This window comes from Pantherophis guttatus, chromosome 1, assembly GCF_059756535.1.
Source record: "Pantherophis guttatus breed Tessera chromosome 1, ASM5975653v1, whole genome shotgun sequence".
Taxonomy (NCBI): domain Eukaryota; kingdom Metazoa; phylum Chordata; class Lepidosauria; order Squamata; family Colubridae; genus Pantherophis; species Pantherophis guttatus.
This window is the reverse complement of record NC_142063.1, coordinates 14934088-14948696: the sequence shown is the minus strand read 5'-3', so window position 1 is coordinate 14948696 and position 14609 is coordinate 14934088. Positions and strand designations below refer to the sequence as shown.

Genomic DNA, 14609 nt, shown 5'->3' with positions numbered 1-14609 from the left:
GCGAGCCAACGGGAGGACGGGGAAACTGCCGCGCCCTATTCGGGCATGAGCCCAGAGGCGCGCAGCTCTTGCCGGAGTGGTGGGGGAAAAGTTTGGGCGAAAGAGCCGGGAGGGGAGAGGAAATCCGGGATTACCCCCTTCCCCAAACACTCACCGTCCGGCTGGGAGTTGCGGGGCGGCAGAAGACGGGCAGGAGAGCCCCCCCCTCACTCCGAGCCCCTCCGCACGGCGGAGCGAACTTTCTCCTCCCCGGCGGCGCGCAGGTGAACCTTTCGCCCAGGTATGCGGTAGAGCCTGACGGCCGCCTCCAATTTAACCCTTCCTGGTCCAACCGAGGAGGAGGGAGCGAGGAGGGAGCCACGCGGGTGGCACCCTGGCACCTTTGCCCTCGGCTCCTGGGCAGGGCGGCAGCCGGTGAACGGGCTCTTGGCACTGCCGCCGCTGCCACGATCATTATTATAGGTGCCATTTTCATTATTATTATTATTATTATACGTGGGCGATCTACAGTTAAAAGATTTGCAGTCTAAGATGGGTGGAAGCTCAATACAGGTACTCCTCGACTTACAACAGTTCCCTTAGTGACCGTTTGAAGTTACAACGGTACTGGGGGAGGAAAAAATGACAAGAAGAGCCTTGGTGGCGCAGCAGACTAAAGTGCTGTTAAATAGCACCAGCTGCCTGCAATTACTGCGAGTTCAAATCTCACCAGGCTCAAGGTTGACTCAGCCTTCCATCCTTCCGAGGTAGGTAAAATGAGGACCCGGTTTGTGGGGACAATAAGCTGACTTTGTATAAATATACAAAAGTATGAAGGCTATTGCTTAACGCATTGTAAGCCGCCCTGAGTCTCCGGAGAAGGGGGGCATATAAATCAAATTAAAAAAAAAAAATTGAGCTCAAAATTTCCGTTACCAAGTGAGACATTTGTTGAATGAATTTTGCCCCATTTTACGACTGTTCTTGTCACAGTTGTTAAGTGAATCACAGTGGTTAGTCCCACGGTTGTTAAGTGAATCTGGCTTCCCCATTGACTTCGCTGTTCAGAAGGCTGAAAAAAAAGGATCACATGACCCCAGGACACTGCAACCGTCATAAATATGAGCCAGTTGCCACGTGTCTCATATTTTGATCCCGTGATCATGGGGATGCTGCAAGGGTCGTGTGAAAAACAGTCATAAGTCACTTTCTTCAGTGCTATTTGACTGCGAATGGTCGCTAAATGAACTGTGGTAAGTCAAGGAGTACCTGTATATGCTAGTTTAGCGACTCTCAGGTATTGCATACGTTCACTGCCTTGAGGCACTTATAAAAGTAATAAAAGCAAGTTACGTAACTTATGATGGAACTCCCTTGGGGCTACTAATGACCCAAATCTGAAGTCACAACATTTGAGCCTCCTCCATTGTCATGTGACTACACTTCTGGTGCTCAGCAAGGCGTCTGTCCACATTTGTGGCTGTTTGCAGTGAGTGTCCTTGCAGTCACATGACCGAGTTTTGTCGTAAACCGGCACTTTGACGAAGCCATGCCCATAGCAAACCATGGGTTCACTTAATGACTGTGCTGTTTAACGGCTGCTGCGGCTGCTTTATGACTGCTGGGTTTGCTTAATGACTGCCTCAAAAAAAGGTCATAAAATTGGCCATCGTGACTTATGATCGTAATGGGCAAGATCCATTATAGTCATACGTTGAGGACTACCTGTAGAGAATAAGATGGATGGCAGCAGAGCCGTTGTGGGTTAGGGGAGAAGATTTACAGATTAACAGAGTTGGAAGGGACCTTGTAGATCATCTAGTCCAACCCCTGCCCAAGCAGGAGACCCTATACCCATGATGATGAACCTATGGCACGCGTGCCACTCTGAGGTGGTACTCAGAGCTATATTGGTGGGCACGCCAGTTGAGCTGCAGCATGCATTCGTGCGCCGGCCAGCTGATTTTTGGGCCTTCTGGGCCCACTGGAAGTCAGGAAACATACTGTTTCTGGCCTCCAGATGGCCTGGGGGGGGAGACCCATTTTTTGCTCTCCCCAGGCTTCAGAGCCTTTCTAGGAGCCTGGGGAGGGCAAAAACGGCCTTTCCCGCTCTCCCAGAGGCCAGAAACGGTCTGTTTTCCAACTTCTGGTGGGACCGGAAGTTGGGAAACGGGCCGATTCTGGCCTCCAGAGGGCTTCCGGGGTGTGGGGAAGGATGTTTTCACCCTCTCCAGGCTCCTAGAAAGCCTCTGGAGCCTGGGGAGAGCAAAAAACGGGCCTACCGGGCCCACCGTGCCATCGTGTGCCAAAAGCAGGGGGAGTGTGTGGGGGGTCGCACACACATGTGCAGAGGGTGAGGCACATAGAATTATGAGTGTGGGCACGCACACACGTGACCCCCCCACTCTCCCCCCACTTTTGGCACGCGATGGCAAAAAGGTTAGCCATCACTGCCCTACACCAGTTCTGACAAATGGCAGTCCAGCCTCTTCTTGAAAGCCTCCAATGATGAAGCTCCCACAACTTCCTAGGTGCTAGACTTAAAGTGGGAAGGCCCCATTTTTAGTCCCGCCTCAACCACAGATGTTCATTGGCTGATACTGCGCCAATCCTTCCCTCTTAGCCCAAGAGCCAATCAGGTTTAGAGGAGAAGGGACTGGACTAGGAGTGGGGAGACCTGGGTTCTAATGCCGCTCCAGATCGGAAGCTCACTGACTGATTTCGGAGCAATCCCTCCCTTTCAGCCCAACCTACTCCACAAAATTGTTATTGTGGGTAAAAATAGGAGGAAGAAAAACTATGTAAGCTGTCTTGAATTCCTATTTAGAAAAAGAGAGTTATAAATGAGGGGTCCTTGGTGCTGTCTGGGCTTGGTTGTTTTCTTGCAGACAATCCATTATCCAAATGAGGTAAGATCATCATGGCTAGTTATAAATGCCATATGTAAATCAATGAAATAAAATGGTGGAAAATGGAGTCTTTCATTCTCTGAATCTGTGAGTGCGACAAGAAAGAGGAGTCAGAGCTGCAGGTTGCCCAATCACAATGTTGGAAGGGACCTAAAAGGTCATCAATTCCAACCCCCAGCCTACTGCAAGTTACACTACCTCAGTTTTTCTGAACTTTGGCAACTTTAAGATGGCTGGCTGGGGAATTCTGGGAGTTGAAGTCCACCCATCTTAAAGTTGCCATGGTTGAGAGACACTGAACTACACCATTTCCTTAACAGGATACAAAGGTAGGCTTTTCTAGGCTAACATAAAGGAAGAGGGGCATCCTTCTTTCCTTCTTTGGCCTTAAAATCTGATTCGTTGGAAGCCACTGGCAATTAAAAAATTGTAATTTGGGAAGGATTTTATGGTTTTATTGATTCAGAAGAAAAATTAATGGGATTTTTCCCTTTGAATAGCGCCTTTGTCTAATGTTCTGGCTCGCCTTTTTTTCCCCAGCTTAGTGAAACTGGGAGATATAGGTGATCCTCGACTTGCAACAGTTCATTTAGTGACCAAAGTTACAACAGCACTGAAAAAAGTTGAATATTTTGAGGGGAAACACCATAGCTGCAGTGATTCACTTAACAACTGTGGCAAGAAATGTGGCAAAATTCACTTAACAAATGTTTCACTTAGCAACAGAATTATTGGGCTCAATTGTGGTCGTAACTCGAGGACTAACCATAACAGATTTTTTTTTTTACTCTCTGTTTCTTTAAAAGAATTAGTAAATATATTACAGTGGCAGCCCAATAGTGCACTGGAAGCCACATCCCTTTGCAGGCACATGCAACATACATAAAAAAGTAGTGGGATTTTAATGTACATTTGTGGCTTCCATCTTGATTTATTTTTTTAAAAAAAACTTTCTCTACTGATAAGGGCTTCCAACTTTGCCAATCTTTATGCAGCACCATCACAGGCTTGGGTAGGAATTCTGGGAGTTGAAGTCCAAACATCGTAAAGCCGGCGTAGTGGAGAAACTCTGGTCGGTGGGGCTGCAGTTTGGTTTGTTCCTAAAAGAATTTGTTTTAGGAGCAAACCAACTTGAACTAAGAGGAAATTTCTCACCAAGTTAGACCCTAAGGCAGTGATGGCTAACCTTTTTGCCATCACGTGCCAAAAGTGGGGGGAGCACAGGGGGGGGTCACGTGCACGTGTGCCCACACCCATAATTCTATGCACCCTGTCCTCCCACACATGCGGGCCTCCCCTGCGCTCCCCCCGGTTTGGCAGGCGATGGCATGGTGGGCCCAGTAGAGCCGTTTTTCGCTCTCCCTAGGCTCCAGAGCCTTTCTAGGAGCCTGGGGAGGGCGAAAACAGCCTTCCCCATCCCCAGAGGCCCTCTGGAGGCTGGAAACAACATGTTTCCTGACTTCCGGTGGGCCCAAAAGGCTCGAAAATCAGCTGGCTGGCGCATGCATGCATGCCGGAGCTGAGCTCACATGCCCACCGATATGGCTCCACGTGCCACCTGTGACACCCGTGCCATAGGTTCGCCATCACGGCCCTAAGGCTATAAATTTAGCCCCAGAAGAATATTACAACCTGAAAGTTCCTTAATGGTCCTCTTGTTTATCCCGAGCAATATAGCATATCTCTGATTATACCGTTCTTAAGGTTCACCTGAAGGAGATGATCCCATGATCCCATGCTAGAATAAGCCCAATGATATAAACCTAGTGATCAGGATCCAGTGCTCAAGAGCAAATTGTGAAGAGACTGAAACAGATGTACCTTGGAGAGCTTCCAAAGAGGCTGAGGTTATTCCACAAGGGCTATTAATTAGTAAATCTTTGAATTATTAGGCACCATAAACCATAATCAAGCTACTTGTTCTTCTTGCTCCCATTCAGATCCTCCCAGTTGGATCTGAATGCTGGATGAGATGGCTTGGGGGGCCCCTGGTCTCATGGTCTCAGGCCTGCTTCAATTTCCTCTTGATGTCATCCGAGGCATGGTTCAGATTTATGTTATCCTGGCTGCTCTGCCTCACCACAAGGACCTCACGGAAATACAATTCTGGACTAATTTGCCAGCGTTTTAACAAGATGCCTGAAATTATCTTGAGAAATTGCGCTAAATTGAAGTTCACTCACTTTAAGATGAGTGAACTTCAATTCCCAGAATTCCCCAGCCAGCCATGATGGCTGGGGAATTTTGGGAGTTGAAGTCCACGGGTCTTAAAGTAGCCAAGATTGAAAAACATCGAGGTGCAAATAGAAACATGTCTGACAACAAGTTACAGATTTTTTACTTCTGCTTCTTATCACCTCTCCCAAACATTTCCACCATCTTAAACCTCCTTGAAAATCCTCCCAAACTCCCCGCACAACCAATCCGAATTTGCCTACAGCAGGGGTCGGCAACCTTAAACATTCAAAGAGCCATTTGGATCCCTTTCCCAGAGAAAAGAAAACACTGGAAGCCACAAAACCTAGCGAAAAGCTCAATAAATTGCGTGCTGGTGGGTGTTGCACATTGGTGGTTGTGACACATATTTTGAGCGACAGGGAGCCGCAGCAGAGGGATGAAAGAGCCACACGCGGCTCCAGAGCCACGGGTTCCCGACTCCTGGTCTACAGAATGCAAAGATGCTAAGATGCTGTTATGTGTTTTTCCCCTCCGTAAAAACCACCCAGCACCCACAGAAAGACAGATTAGTCATTGGCAGATTAAGGAACGGCTGTAATTAGAGGCACAGCAAAGTATTACAGATCATGTTATTCACAGCCCCAAGGGTGCCAATTCTTCTTGGTCTGTCCGTCATTCTTCTGTTTTTTTTCCCTTTCTTTTCTTTTTCGCTGATGTATAAATTTCTCCCGCCAAATATTCCCTCTCAGATGCATAAACGCCTCTCCTTCCTTCCTACCCTCCCTCCTCCCGCTTCCCACCCCCAATAAATAGCTGAGGATATCTTGATTTTAATCAGGAGGGGGGGGGGGAGAGGGGGTGGCACTGATGCCCACATATTAAAACTAATAGTGCAATTCTCGACATGTCTGCTCGGAAATCGGCCTCTCTGCGTTCCCGAGAGGTCTTCCTTCCAACAGCTGCACATCCAAATTGCAATCTAAAGCATGCAGCCGAGTTTTAAAGTTTTTGGTCTCTCTTTCTCTCTCTCTCTCTCCCTCACGTCCCTCCAGAAAGCATTGTGGTTTATTACTTTAATTAACGGTTGCAGTCAAGTTTTCCTCTAATGCAAAGAGGATTGTCTTCACAGACTTGGAGACGGGAAGAGTTCCAGGTGGAGAGAGAATGGCAGTTAACGGAGGGGAATCCTGAGCACGCTTTGATGTGTGAACTTGGCCAGCCCGTCGGATAATCCAGGGTGGATCCCTGGCGATGCGATTCTCAAATTGGGTGGCTGGCCTGGATCCAAAGATGGAGCAAAAGGGGAAACGGATTTGGCAGAAGATGATCAAGAAATATTCTCAACGTGAGATGGAGGCCTGTTTGTGGACCCTTGCAGAATGCCGTTTCGTGGTCTTCGTTACAGGTAGTTCTCGATTTACAAAAGCTCATTTAGGGCCGGCTTGCCAGCTGTTGCAGCATCCCCAAGGTCGCATGATCAAAATTCAACCTGACTCCTATTTATGACGGTTGCAGTGTCCCGGGGTCCTATGATCCTCCCTTTGCGGCCTTCTGACAAGCGAAGTCAGTGGGGAGGCCAGATTCATTTAACAACTGAGTCACCGACTTAACAACGCAGCCAGCGATCCACTTAACAACTGTGGCAAGGAAGGTCGTAAAATGGGGCAAAACTCACTGAATAACTGTCTCGCTTAGCAACAGAGGTTTTGGGCTCGGTGCGCCCGTAAGTCGAGGGCTACCTATATATAGTCCTATACAATGTAAAAGGTGAGTGATTCTGAATGTTGGATTAAACTAAATGAAGCAGGTGAATTTTGCATACCTGCTGTATTCACACCTGCTCTTTCGGTCAGCTTCAGGTAGGTCTTTTGTAAATGATGGAGGAAGCCCACCCCTGATTTCCAAAGCAGAGCATCAGTTCAAGGTTGGGTTGATTTTTCAAGTCAGATAATAGACTTTTGTTGGGGGGTGGGGGTGCATGAAGCCTCTCCTTCCAACACATGAGATATCCAGAAGCGCCCTTGCAATTTTTTTACGAGAAGTTCAACTCTGGAGTCAACTTTTCAACCTGGGTGGTTGAAAGAATTTGGCTTCAAATTCCCACTTCTCTGCACAAGAATGAAGGGAAAATGCTCCTGTATAGCGAGTTGACCCCCACTCTTGCCAAGAGCGATAGCTGCTGAGTTTGGGGTGGTCTCATTTTTTTTTTTGCAACCCTCCACTCATTCCAAAAATGTCCTTTGCAAAAGAAAGAAAGAAAAATAGAGGCAATCCTCGACTTACAACCATTTCTTTAGTGGCCGTTCAAAGTTACGACGGCACTGTTAAGCCAGATTCGCTTAACAACCATGCGATTCACTTTCAGTGAATTCTTTAATCGGGGCAAAAAAAAAAAAAAGAAGGGCATAAAATCAGGTGTGATTCACTTAACAACCGCTTTGCTTAGCATTGGCCTGAGTTATGGTTGTAAGTCAAGGATTTACCTGTACGTCTTGTTCCTGTATGTCTTTTGTATCTCTCGCAAGAAGCGGCTCCTCTAGTCTTGTGTGTATAAGAAACGCTCATCCAATCCTCCTTGTTTTGTTAAGAATGGTGGTAAAACGACAAATGTAACTTCTTAAAAAATGAATACATCCAAGCTTGGTTTTATATATCTTGGTGGCTAGCTAAGAACATTCCAATAGTTTTATCAGACCAACAGAAGGCTGTCAAACTTGTGTTTTCTCCACCTGCTTCTCTTTGACTGTGGGCTCCACCATTGGGCTGGGGGTATAATTAAACGGGGTCACCCGAACAGCCCGGCTTGGGGAGCTGTGCCTGCTGGAAGGGAAATTCCCATGAGAGCCGACTGACCCTTCATGAGTAAAGGAGATGGACGGGGTGGTGGCCTTCGTGAGAGCAAAGCCGTCTCCTTCGTAGCTGTCGGGTGGGATCTTGACGACCTTCTGGGTCTCCAGGGTAGGGGAGGTGCTGGAATTAGTCTTTGTGGTGGAGAAATCTTCCGTCTGCACAACCGCGTCACTCGTCTTCGGCTGGAGAACTTCAGGCGTCTGATCGCTCTCTTCTTCCTGCCAAGCGCTAACCAGGGGCAATGCCGTCGAAGGAAGGGTGCTCTTCAGAATGTGGGGTATGTCCTCGTCACGGATCCTCTTCCAGGTCCATTTCATCATCGCCAGCTGCTGTGGTGGTTGCTGCTGCTGTGGTTGTGGCTGTGATTGCGGCTGTGGTTGCGGCTGTGGTGGCGGCGGCTGTGGCTGTGGCTGTGGTTGTTGTTGTTGTTGCCGCTGCCGCTGATTTTCGGTGCCTTTCTCTGCAGGAGGAATCACCGGTAGTTTTGAAACCTCCTCATTCTTCTTCCTCCCACTTGAAGACTCAGGGTTGTCCGATGGAGTAGAAGTAGGGCTGGCGGCCCTCTTGATGATGTTGATTTGAGGAGAGGACGAGTAACGCTTGAAAGGCTCTGGAGGAACATTGTTGGGTTTGATGGGAAGTCGGGAGGGGCTTTCTGAGCTTGTCCTGCGGGGCGGCCTTGGGGGGCCCCCTGCAGAGGGACTCTGGCTGGGAAGAGGTGTCCGGGAGATGACAGGACGTTGGCTTGGCCCAGTTGGCTTGTCCACTTTGAGATCATCGCATCTGGAAGAGCAGAGGAAAACGGTCGGCAGGCCAAGGCGGCCTCTCCGCGGCGAGGCACCCTGAGAGAGTGAGGACAAAGACCCGGAAGATGAGACTTCAGAGCGCTGCCTCATGCGAAGACTGGGCGACTCCTTGATGAACGTCAGTTGTCGTAGGAAGCCTGACTGGTGGGAGTCACTGCTGAGGGATCTCGCTGAGGACATGCGCATCAAATTAAGGCGGTTGGCCTGGAGAATACCTTTCCCGTTGGCCTTAGGCCTTAGCTCACTGCTGCCGTTTCCTCCTCGTTCCTCCAGCGTAGGCATGGTGTTCCTCATCGGAAGCGTCTTCTTAACGGGCTTCTGCATAAAAGGGATGCGGACAGGTGATTTCTGGGTCTTGTGTTGCTTAGACACAGGGGATTTCTGGACCGGTTTGGGAGCTGGGCCAACGGGTGTGGTGCTTCCACTGGTCTTTCCCGCTTCACGTGATGGCATCTGTCTGTTGGGTTGCTGCGATGGGGATGTGAGTTTCTTTTGGTTGGGTTGGGATGGCGTGGACGTTCTGGAGGATCCGGATGACGGTGCTCTGTTCATCCTGGCAGGTGGGGTTGCGCTTCTTTTGGGCAACATCAATTCCACCATTTCTGAGATCTTCCCAGGCCGGTGGAGACTCCTCGATCTTGGTTGGTTGAGATTCAGATTTTTCTCAGGAATTTCCTGCTTAGGGGCCCCTCCTGTTTTCTTTGGGGTGGACCTGGAGCTCTGCATTGGGGATTCCTTGGCCGCATCAGGCATGTAGATCACCGTCCTGCCTCGGAAGACGACGGGTAGGTTGCTCAGTGGTTTCTGCTGCCCTACGTTTTTCTCCGTCTTATTCCTGCTGCCAGCACCTCTTGTTTCATTCAGATTCTTGCCATCTTGGAAAGATTTGGGGAGATTTTTCTTCTCCACACCACCGGTGGGACCTTTCCTGCCCCGGGTCTTGTCTCTTCTGTCCAAACTCAGCTGTAAAGCAGAGCTTGCCGAAAGGCCAGACATAAAAGACAAAATGGAGTCAGATTCTGAGGACGTCTCCTTGCCAAAGGAAGAAGTAGCTTGGTGCAGCCAAGTAACAATGGAGTTTGCTCCTTCCTGGATGGCTTTCCAGTCAACGCTATCCAGATCTGAACCTTTTTCAGAAGCGATTTCATCAGGAAACCCATCGGGCTTCCATTCCTTGGCCTTGAGACCCTTCTGCTCCTTCTCAGTGTTCCTCCTTTTGGCTGAATGGCGTCTCTTCTTGGGCCCACTCAAGCCGATGCCCTTCTGCAGGAGATCATTGTCTGAATTGTAACTGAGGGAACTGGCAGAGCTGTCCCTCCCTTTTGACACGGCTGCTTTCATCCCCTGCCGACGGTTCATAGTCAGTTGGCGATTAGCTCTTATCTTGGACATCTGGGTCCTTTCTCCAGTCCCATAGAGTTCGAGATCGCTCAGGGAACTTAGGGAGGAGCTGAGAGAATAACACGGTGGAGTTTCATCTGCAATCAGGTTGCTCCGGAGATGGGGCGCCATCTTGTTTTTAGCATGAAGCTGCTGACTGGAACTTAGCTCAGGTTCTTTCTTAACCCAGCATTCTTTCTTTTGACCTTTGCTGGCCAGGTTGGACTTTCTCTTGGGTGAGTTCTTCATGTCTAACTCCACTAGGTCATCGGAGTCATTCTCATAGAAGCAGTAGACAGCCTCTTCAGTTGGTGTGGTGTGGCAGAAGGAAGGGAAGGCTCCATCGCTGTCATGGCTGCTGTTCTCTTGAGACTCCTCCTTCTTTTTTGAACGGTTGCCCTCAGAACTTGCTCTTGAGCTACCTTGCCTCAAGAACGGCAATTCTAGGTTTCTGAGGGGAATGTTTCCTCTCCTGGACTCGGCTGATTGGGCCCGGGTTGCACGGAGCGGACTGGTGTGATTTGATCCAGTTTTGTGCTTAGAGGAGGAGGCCATTTTGGTTGGTGTTGAATGGCTGGAGGTGATTCTTCCAATCCGGCAGCTGCTTTGTTCAAGCTGACGGATCTCCCTCTTGAGCCCCCCCATCGGAGTCCCCATTACTTCCTTTCTTTTTCCAGAGCAATGCCGGGAATCTCCCTCATCTTTCATAGGGTACTGAAGGGTCTCATCACTCAACGAAGCAGCACTGGAGAAGTTGACGGGGGTTCCTTCTGCCGAGTCAGTGAAGGAATCCTCATTGCCCAGGTAGTCCTTGTTGGGTCTGGTGACCGTGGCCCATCTGTGCTTGGGGATGCCCAAGTGGGAATTGGCAGGAACCAACATATAGACTGGAACCTGCATTGACTTCTTTGACTGAGGGTTTAGGACTTGGCCTGGAAGGCCCGAGACAAGGGATGTCCTGATCTTCCGGAAACGGGATGGCATGGCCGAATTGATGCACTCCCTCAGAATTTCAATATCCTCATCAGAGGTCAACTCGAGGCACTCCAGTTTCCTTTGGCCCTCGATGGCCCTTTCATCATCTCTCTTCTCATGCGTCATGAAGTTCAACCCACTCCTATCTGGGAACGGCGGGATAAGTTTCAACTCAACGTCCTTCTGGACATAATGCTCATGGAGGGGTAATGCGCTCAAGCTGGAGGCGCATGAAAAGTTCTCATTGGGTTTCTCCACCGTGAAGTAGACCATGGAGTCGAGGTCTTGGGGCATCTGGAAACGCTCCTTAAAATCCGTGATGTCCATAAATTTCTTGACATTGTTCTCCCACTGGATGTTGAACTGGCTGGCCTCCTTCTCTGGCTGGCTGTTGAGTTCAAACTGAGGTGTTTTGCTGCGGCTTGGAGGCATGGTTTGCCCAGGGCTATCTGGGAGCTCGCTTGGACTGACCGTACCACTAATCATCTCACTGCAGGGTTCACTCTGGATAGAGCTGGCAATGGACGGGCTCTCAAAACTGCCCAGAGAACTGACCGAACTGCAACGACTCATCACCAAAGGAGTCTCTTGGATGTAGTTTTCAGATGAGCTGGAAGGGGTCAAGTCCTCATGGCGAGAAGGTGACGCTCCTCTAAGGAACATTTTGTCTTTCTTAGGGAAGGGGATGGCAATGGGTTGTGAAGAGGAGGTGAGGGGTTCCGCCTCCTGCTTCGCCTTCTTTTCTTGATTGTTCTTTTGAGCTTCCTCCACTTCTTCTACTTCAATGATCTCTAGAGAGGAATCCGTGTCCATCTCGTTCTCACTGTGGCTCTGCCCGTCTAAGACATTGTCGGCGGAGGAGATAGAAGAGAGGGAACTGCACCGGGAGAAGCAAATCGGCGTATCTTCCATCGAGTATTTCTGCAGTCGTTTTTGTTTAGTTGGTTCTGCTGCGGTCAGTTTCTCCGGAACCTTGTTAAGATTATCTGTGGTTTTCATGGATAAACTGGGATAGTAAGAGCTGGTTCCCAAGACTCCCATAGTCCCAGATGCTATGGCATTGTTGTCTATGAGGGGCACATGCTGATAGGATGGGGAGAGTTTGATTGTGTGGACTTTGGGATCAGGATCCAGCTGTCTGCCTCCCTCTTTCTTCTTACATTCAGATTCCTTCTCAGCAACATCAGGGTCAGGTGGAAGCCTCATGACCTTGGCTTGTCCAAGAAGTTTCTCTTTTTCTGGTTTCTCCACCATCACATTGGATTCTTGCTGCTTCTTCTCAGGCGGTTCCATCTTTTCTGGCCTACTCATCAAGATGTTCTTCAAATCAAGACGGCTGGGCCTTTTCTGATACCGGTGTAGTTCATCTTTAAAGTCCAAGAAGGTTGTTCGAGTACATGGTCTCATGTGCTCTTTTGGGCAGTAACCATCACTGGTGCTTCCGCTGTTGAGGCTATCATTGGACAAGCTCGTATAAGTGTTTTTCAGCCGCAAGAGGGTGTGAGCTCGGCTCAGACTTTCACGCTTCATAATCCCACTGGTGTCCGAGAGGCGGCACGGAGAGCAAGACTGGGCACGGGCCTCATGGACTTCATCCAGACCATATTGCCAGTCAAGGCAGTGGTCTTCAGAGCTGAGGCTGAAGCTGTCATCAGAGGAGGTATGGAGCGTGGTTATGTCTTCCACCAATTTATCTATCTTGGCCACAGTCGTCGTGATCTTGTTGGCCAATTTCTCAGCCACTACGGAGACGTCGTTGTCCTGGGACACGAGCAGCGGGGAGACCTTCTTGGCTTCTGTGGACTTCCCACTTTGATCTTTCTCCGGTTCTGGGCCTCTTCTTTGGGAAACCGTTCTTGGCAAAGTTTGACTTTGGAGGAAGGATGAATTTAGGAACATGGAGAGCACCGATGCGTTTCCTGTCTCCGTACTGCTAGAGACGTTGGGCACTTCGTCGTCATCAAAACAACCTGAATCAGACGCGTAGTCCTTGGCCAAGCTATCCATGTGCCTCATTGGTTTCTTGGCGACGCTCTGCTTCTTCATCGTCTGCTTCTCCATGGTGTCAAAAGTTTCAGCCAAGTGCTGGGCATCCAATTCAGCCTCCAGGGCCTTCTGTTTTCGCATATACAGGGAGGGCATACAAGAACCTGGTGAGATGACCATGGCATCTTTATACTTGAGCGGCCGGTTGGCAAGGAGGTTGCGGAGGGCTGCGGTGCTGCCCATGGCGATCATCTTGTGCTTAGAGTGGACGAGATTCCGGAGCATGCTGACTGCCCCCAGGTCCCACAGTAGTTCTTGGTCTTTGGGGCTACGTGCAGAGAGGTTCCACAGGGTGCCACAGGCATTGCTGACGATGGTCAGGCTGTGTGACTTGAGGTGCTGGAGGAGAGTTTGAAGGCAGTTGTGATCCCTCAGAATTTGCCTAGGAAAGAGCAGATTGAGGGTAAGATAAAATCAGTGCAGATCCCAGAGGAAAACAAGGAAGGTCTAAGATCCAATCTGGGTCGGTCGCCGGGACCAAAGTTTTTGTTTTCCGAGCTTTTGGATTCCTGTTATTTACAGATTAACAGAGTTGGAAGGGACCTTATAGGTCATCTAGTCCAACCCCCCACCCAAGCAGACCCTACACCCGTGATGGCGAACATATGGCACGCGTGCCACAGGTGGCACGTGGAGCCATATCTGTGGGCATGCAAGCATTATCTTAGCTCAGCTCCAGTGCGCATGTGTGTGCCAGCCATCTGATTTTCGGGTCTTTCGGGCCCACCGGAAGTTGGGAAATGGGCTGTTTCTGGCCTCCGGACGGTCTCCGGTGGGGGTGGGGAAGGCCTTCACTCTCCCCAGGCTCCTAGAAAGCCTCTGGAGCCTGGGAAGAGCAAAAAATGGGCCTTCCGGTCCCACCAGAAGTTAGGAAATGGGCCATTTCCAGCCTCAGGAGGGCCTCTGGGGGGTGGTGGGAAAGGCTGATTTTGCTTTCCCAAGGCTCCTAGAAAGCCTCTGGAGCCTGGGGAGGGCAAAAAAACAGGCCTACCAGGCCCACCGTGCCATCACATGCCAAAAGTGGGGGAGTGCGGGGGGATGGCACGTGCATGCAGAGGGGGTGAGGCGCATTGAATTATGGGTGTGGGCATGCGCACACACGACCCCCCTGCGCGACTCCCCACTTTTGGCATGCAATGGCAAAAAGGTTAGCCATCACTGCCCTACACCATGTCTGACAGATGGCAGTCCAGTCTCTTCTTGAAAGCTTCCAGTGATGAAGCTCCCACAACTTCCGATGGCAACTTCTGTTCCATGGGTTGATTGTTCTCACTGTCAGAAAATTTCTCCTCATTTCCAAGTTTAATCTCTCCTTGATCAGTTTCCATCTATTTTTCCTTGTGTGCCCTTCAGGTGCTTTGGAAAATAGCTTGACCCCCTCCTCTCTGTGGCAGCCCCCCAAATATTGGAAGACTGCTATCATGTCTCCCCCGGTCCCTCACTAGACTAGCCATGCCCAGTTCCTTTAACTGTTCATCGTATGTTT

At 49.8% G+C, this 14609-nt stretch overlaps 2 protein-coding genes across 3 annotated transcripts in view; both read right to left on the bottom strand.

Moving 5' to 3' along the window:
* The window catches only part of TJP3 (tight junction protein 3), a 61646-nt gene extending 61363 nt beyond the window's left edge, over positions 1-283 (bottom strand). The window contains exon 1 of the mRNA XM_060694949.2: positions 155-283. The gene's annotated coding sequence lies outside the window, so the exon portion shown is untranslated. The remainder of the gene's footprint in view (positions 1-154) is intronic.
* A 5356-nt stretch (positions 284-5639) lies between these two features.
* APC2 (APC regulator of Wnt signaling pathway 2) overlaps positions 5640-14609 on the bottom strand; it is an 81066-nt gene continuing 72096 nt past the window's right edge. For both annotated transcript variants that reach the window (XM_034422639.3, XM_034422640.3), the window contains exon 15: positions 5640-13505. In XM_034422639.3, coding sequence (XP_034278530.2) covers positions 7775-13505 — 5731 coding nt within the window. In that variant the 3' untranslated portion in view covers positions 5640-7774. The remainder of the gene's footprint in view (positions 13506-14609) is intronic.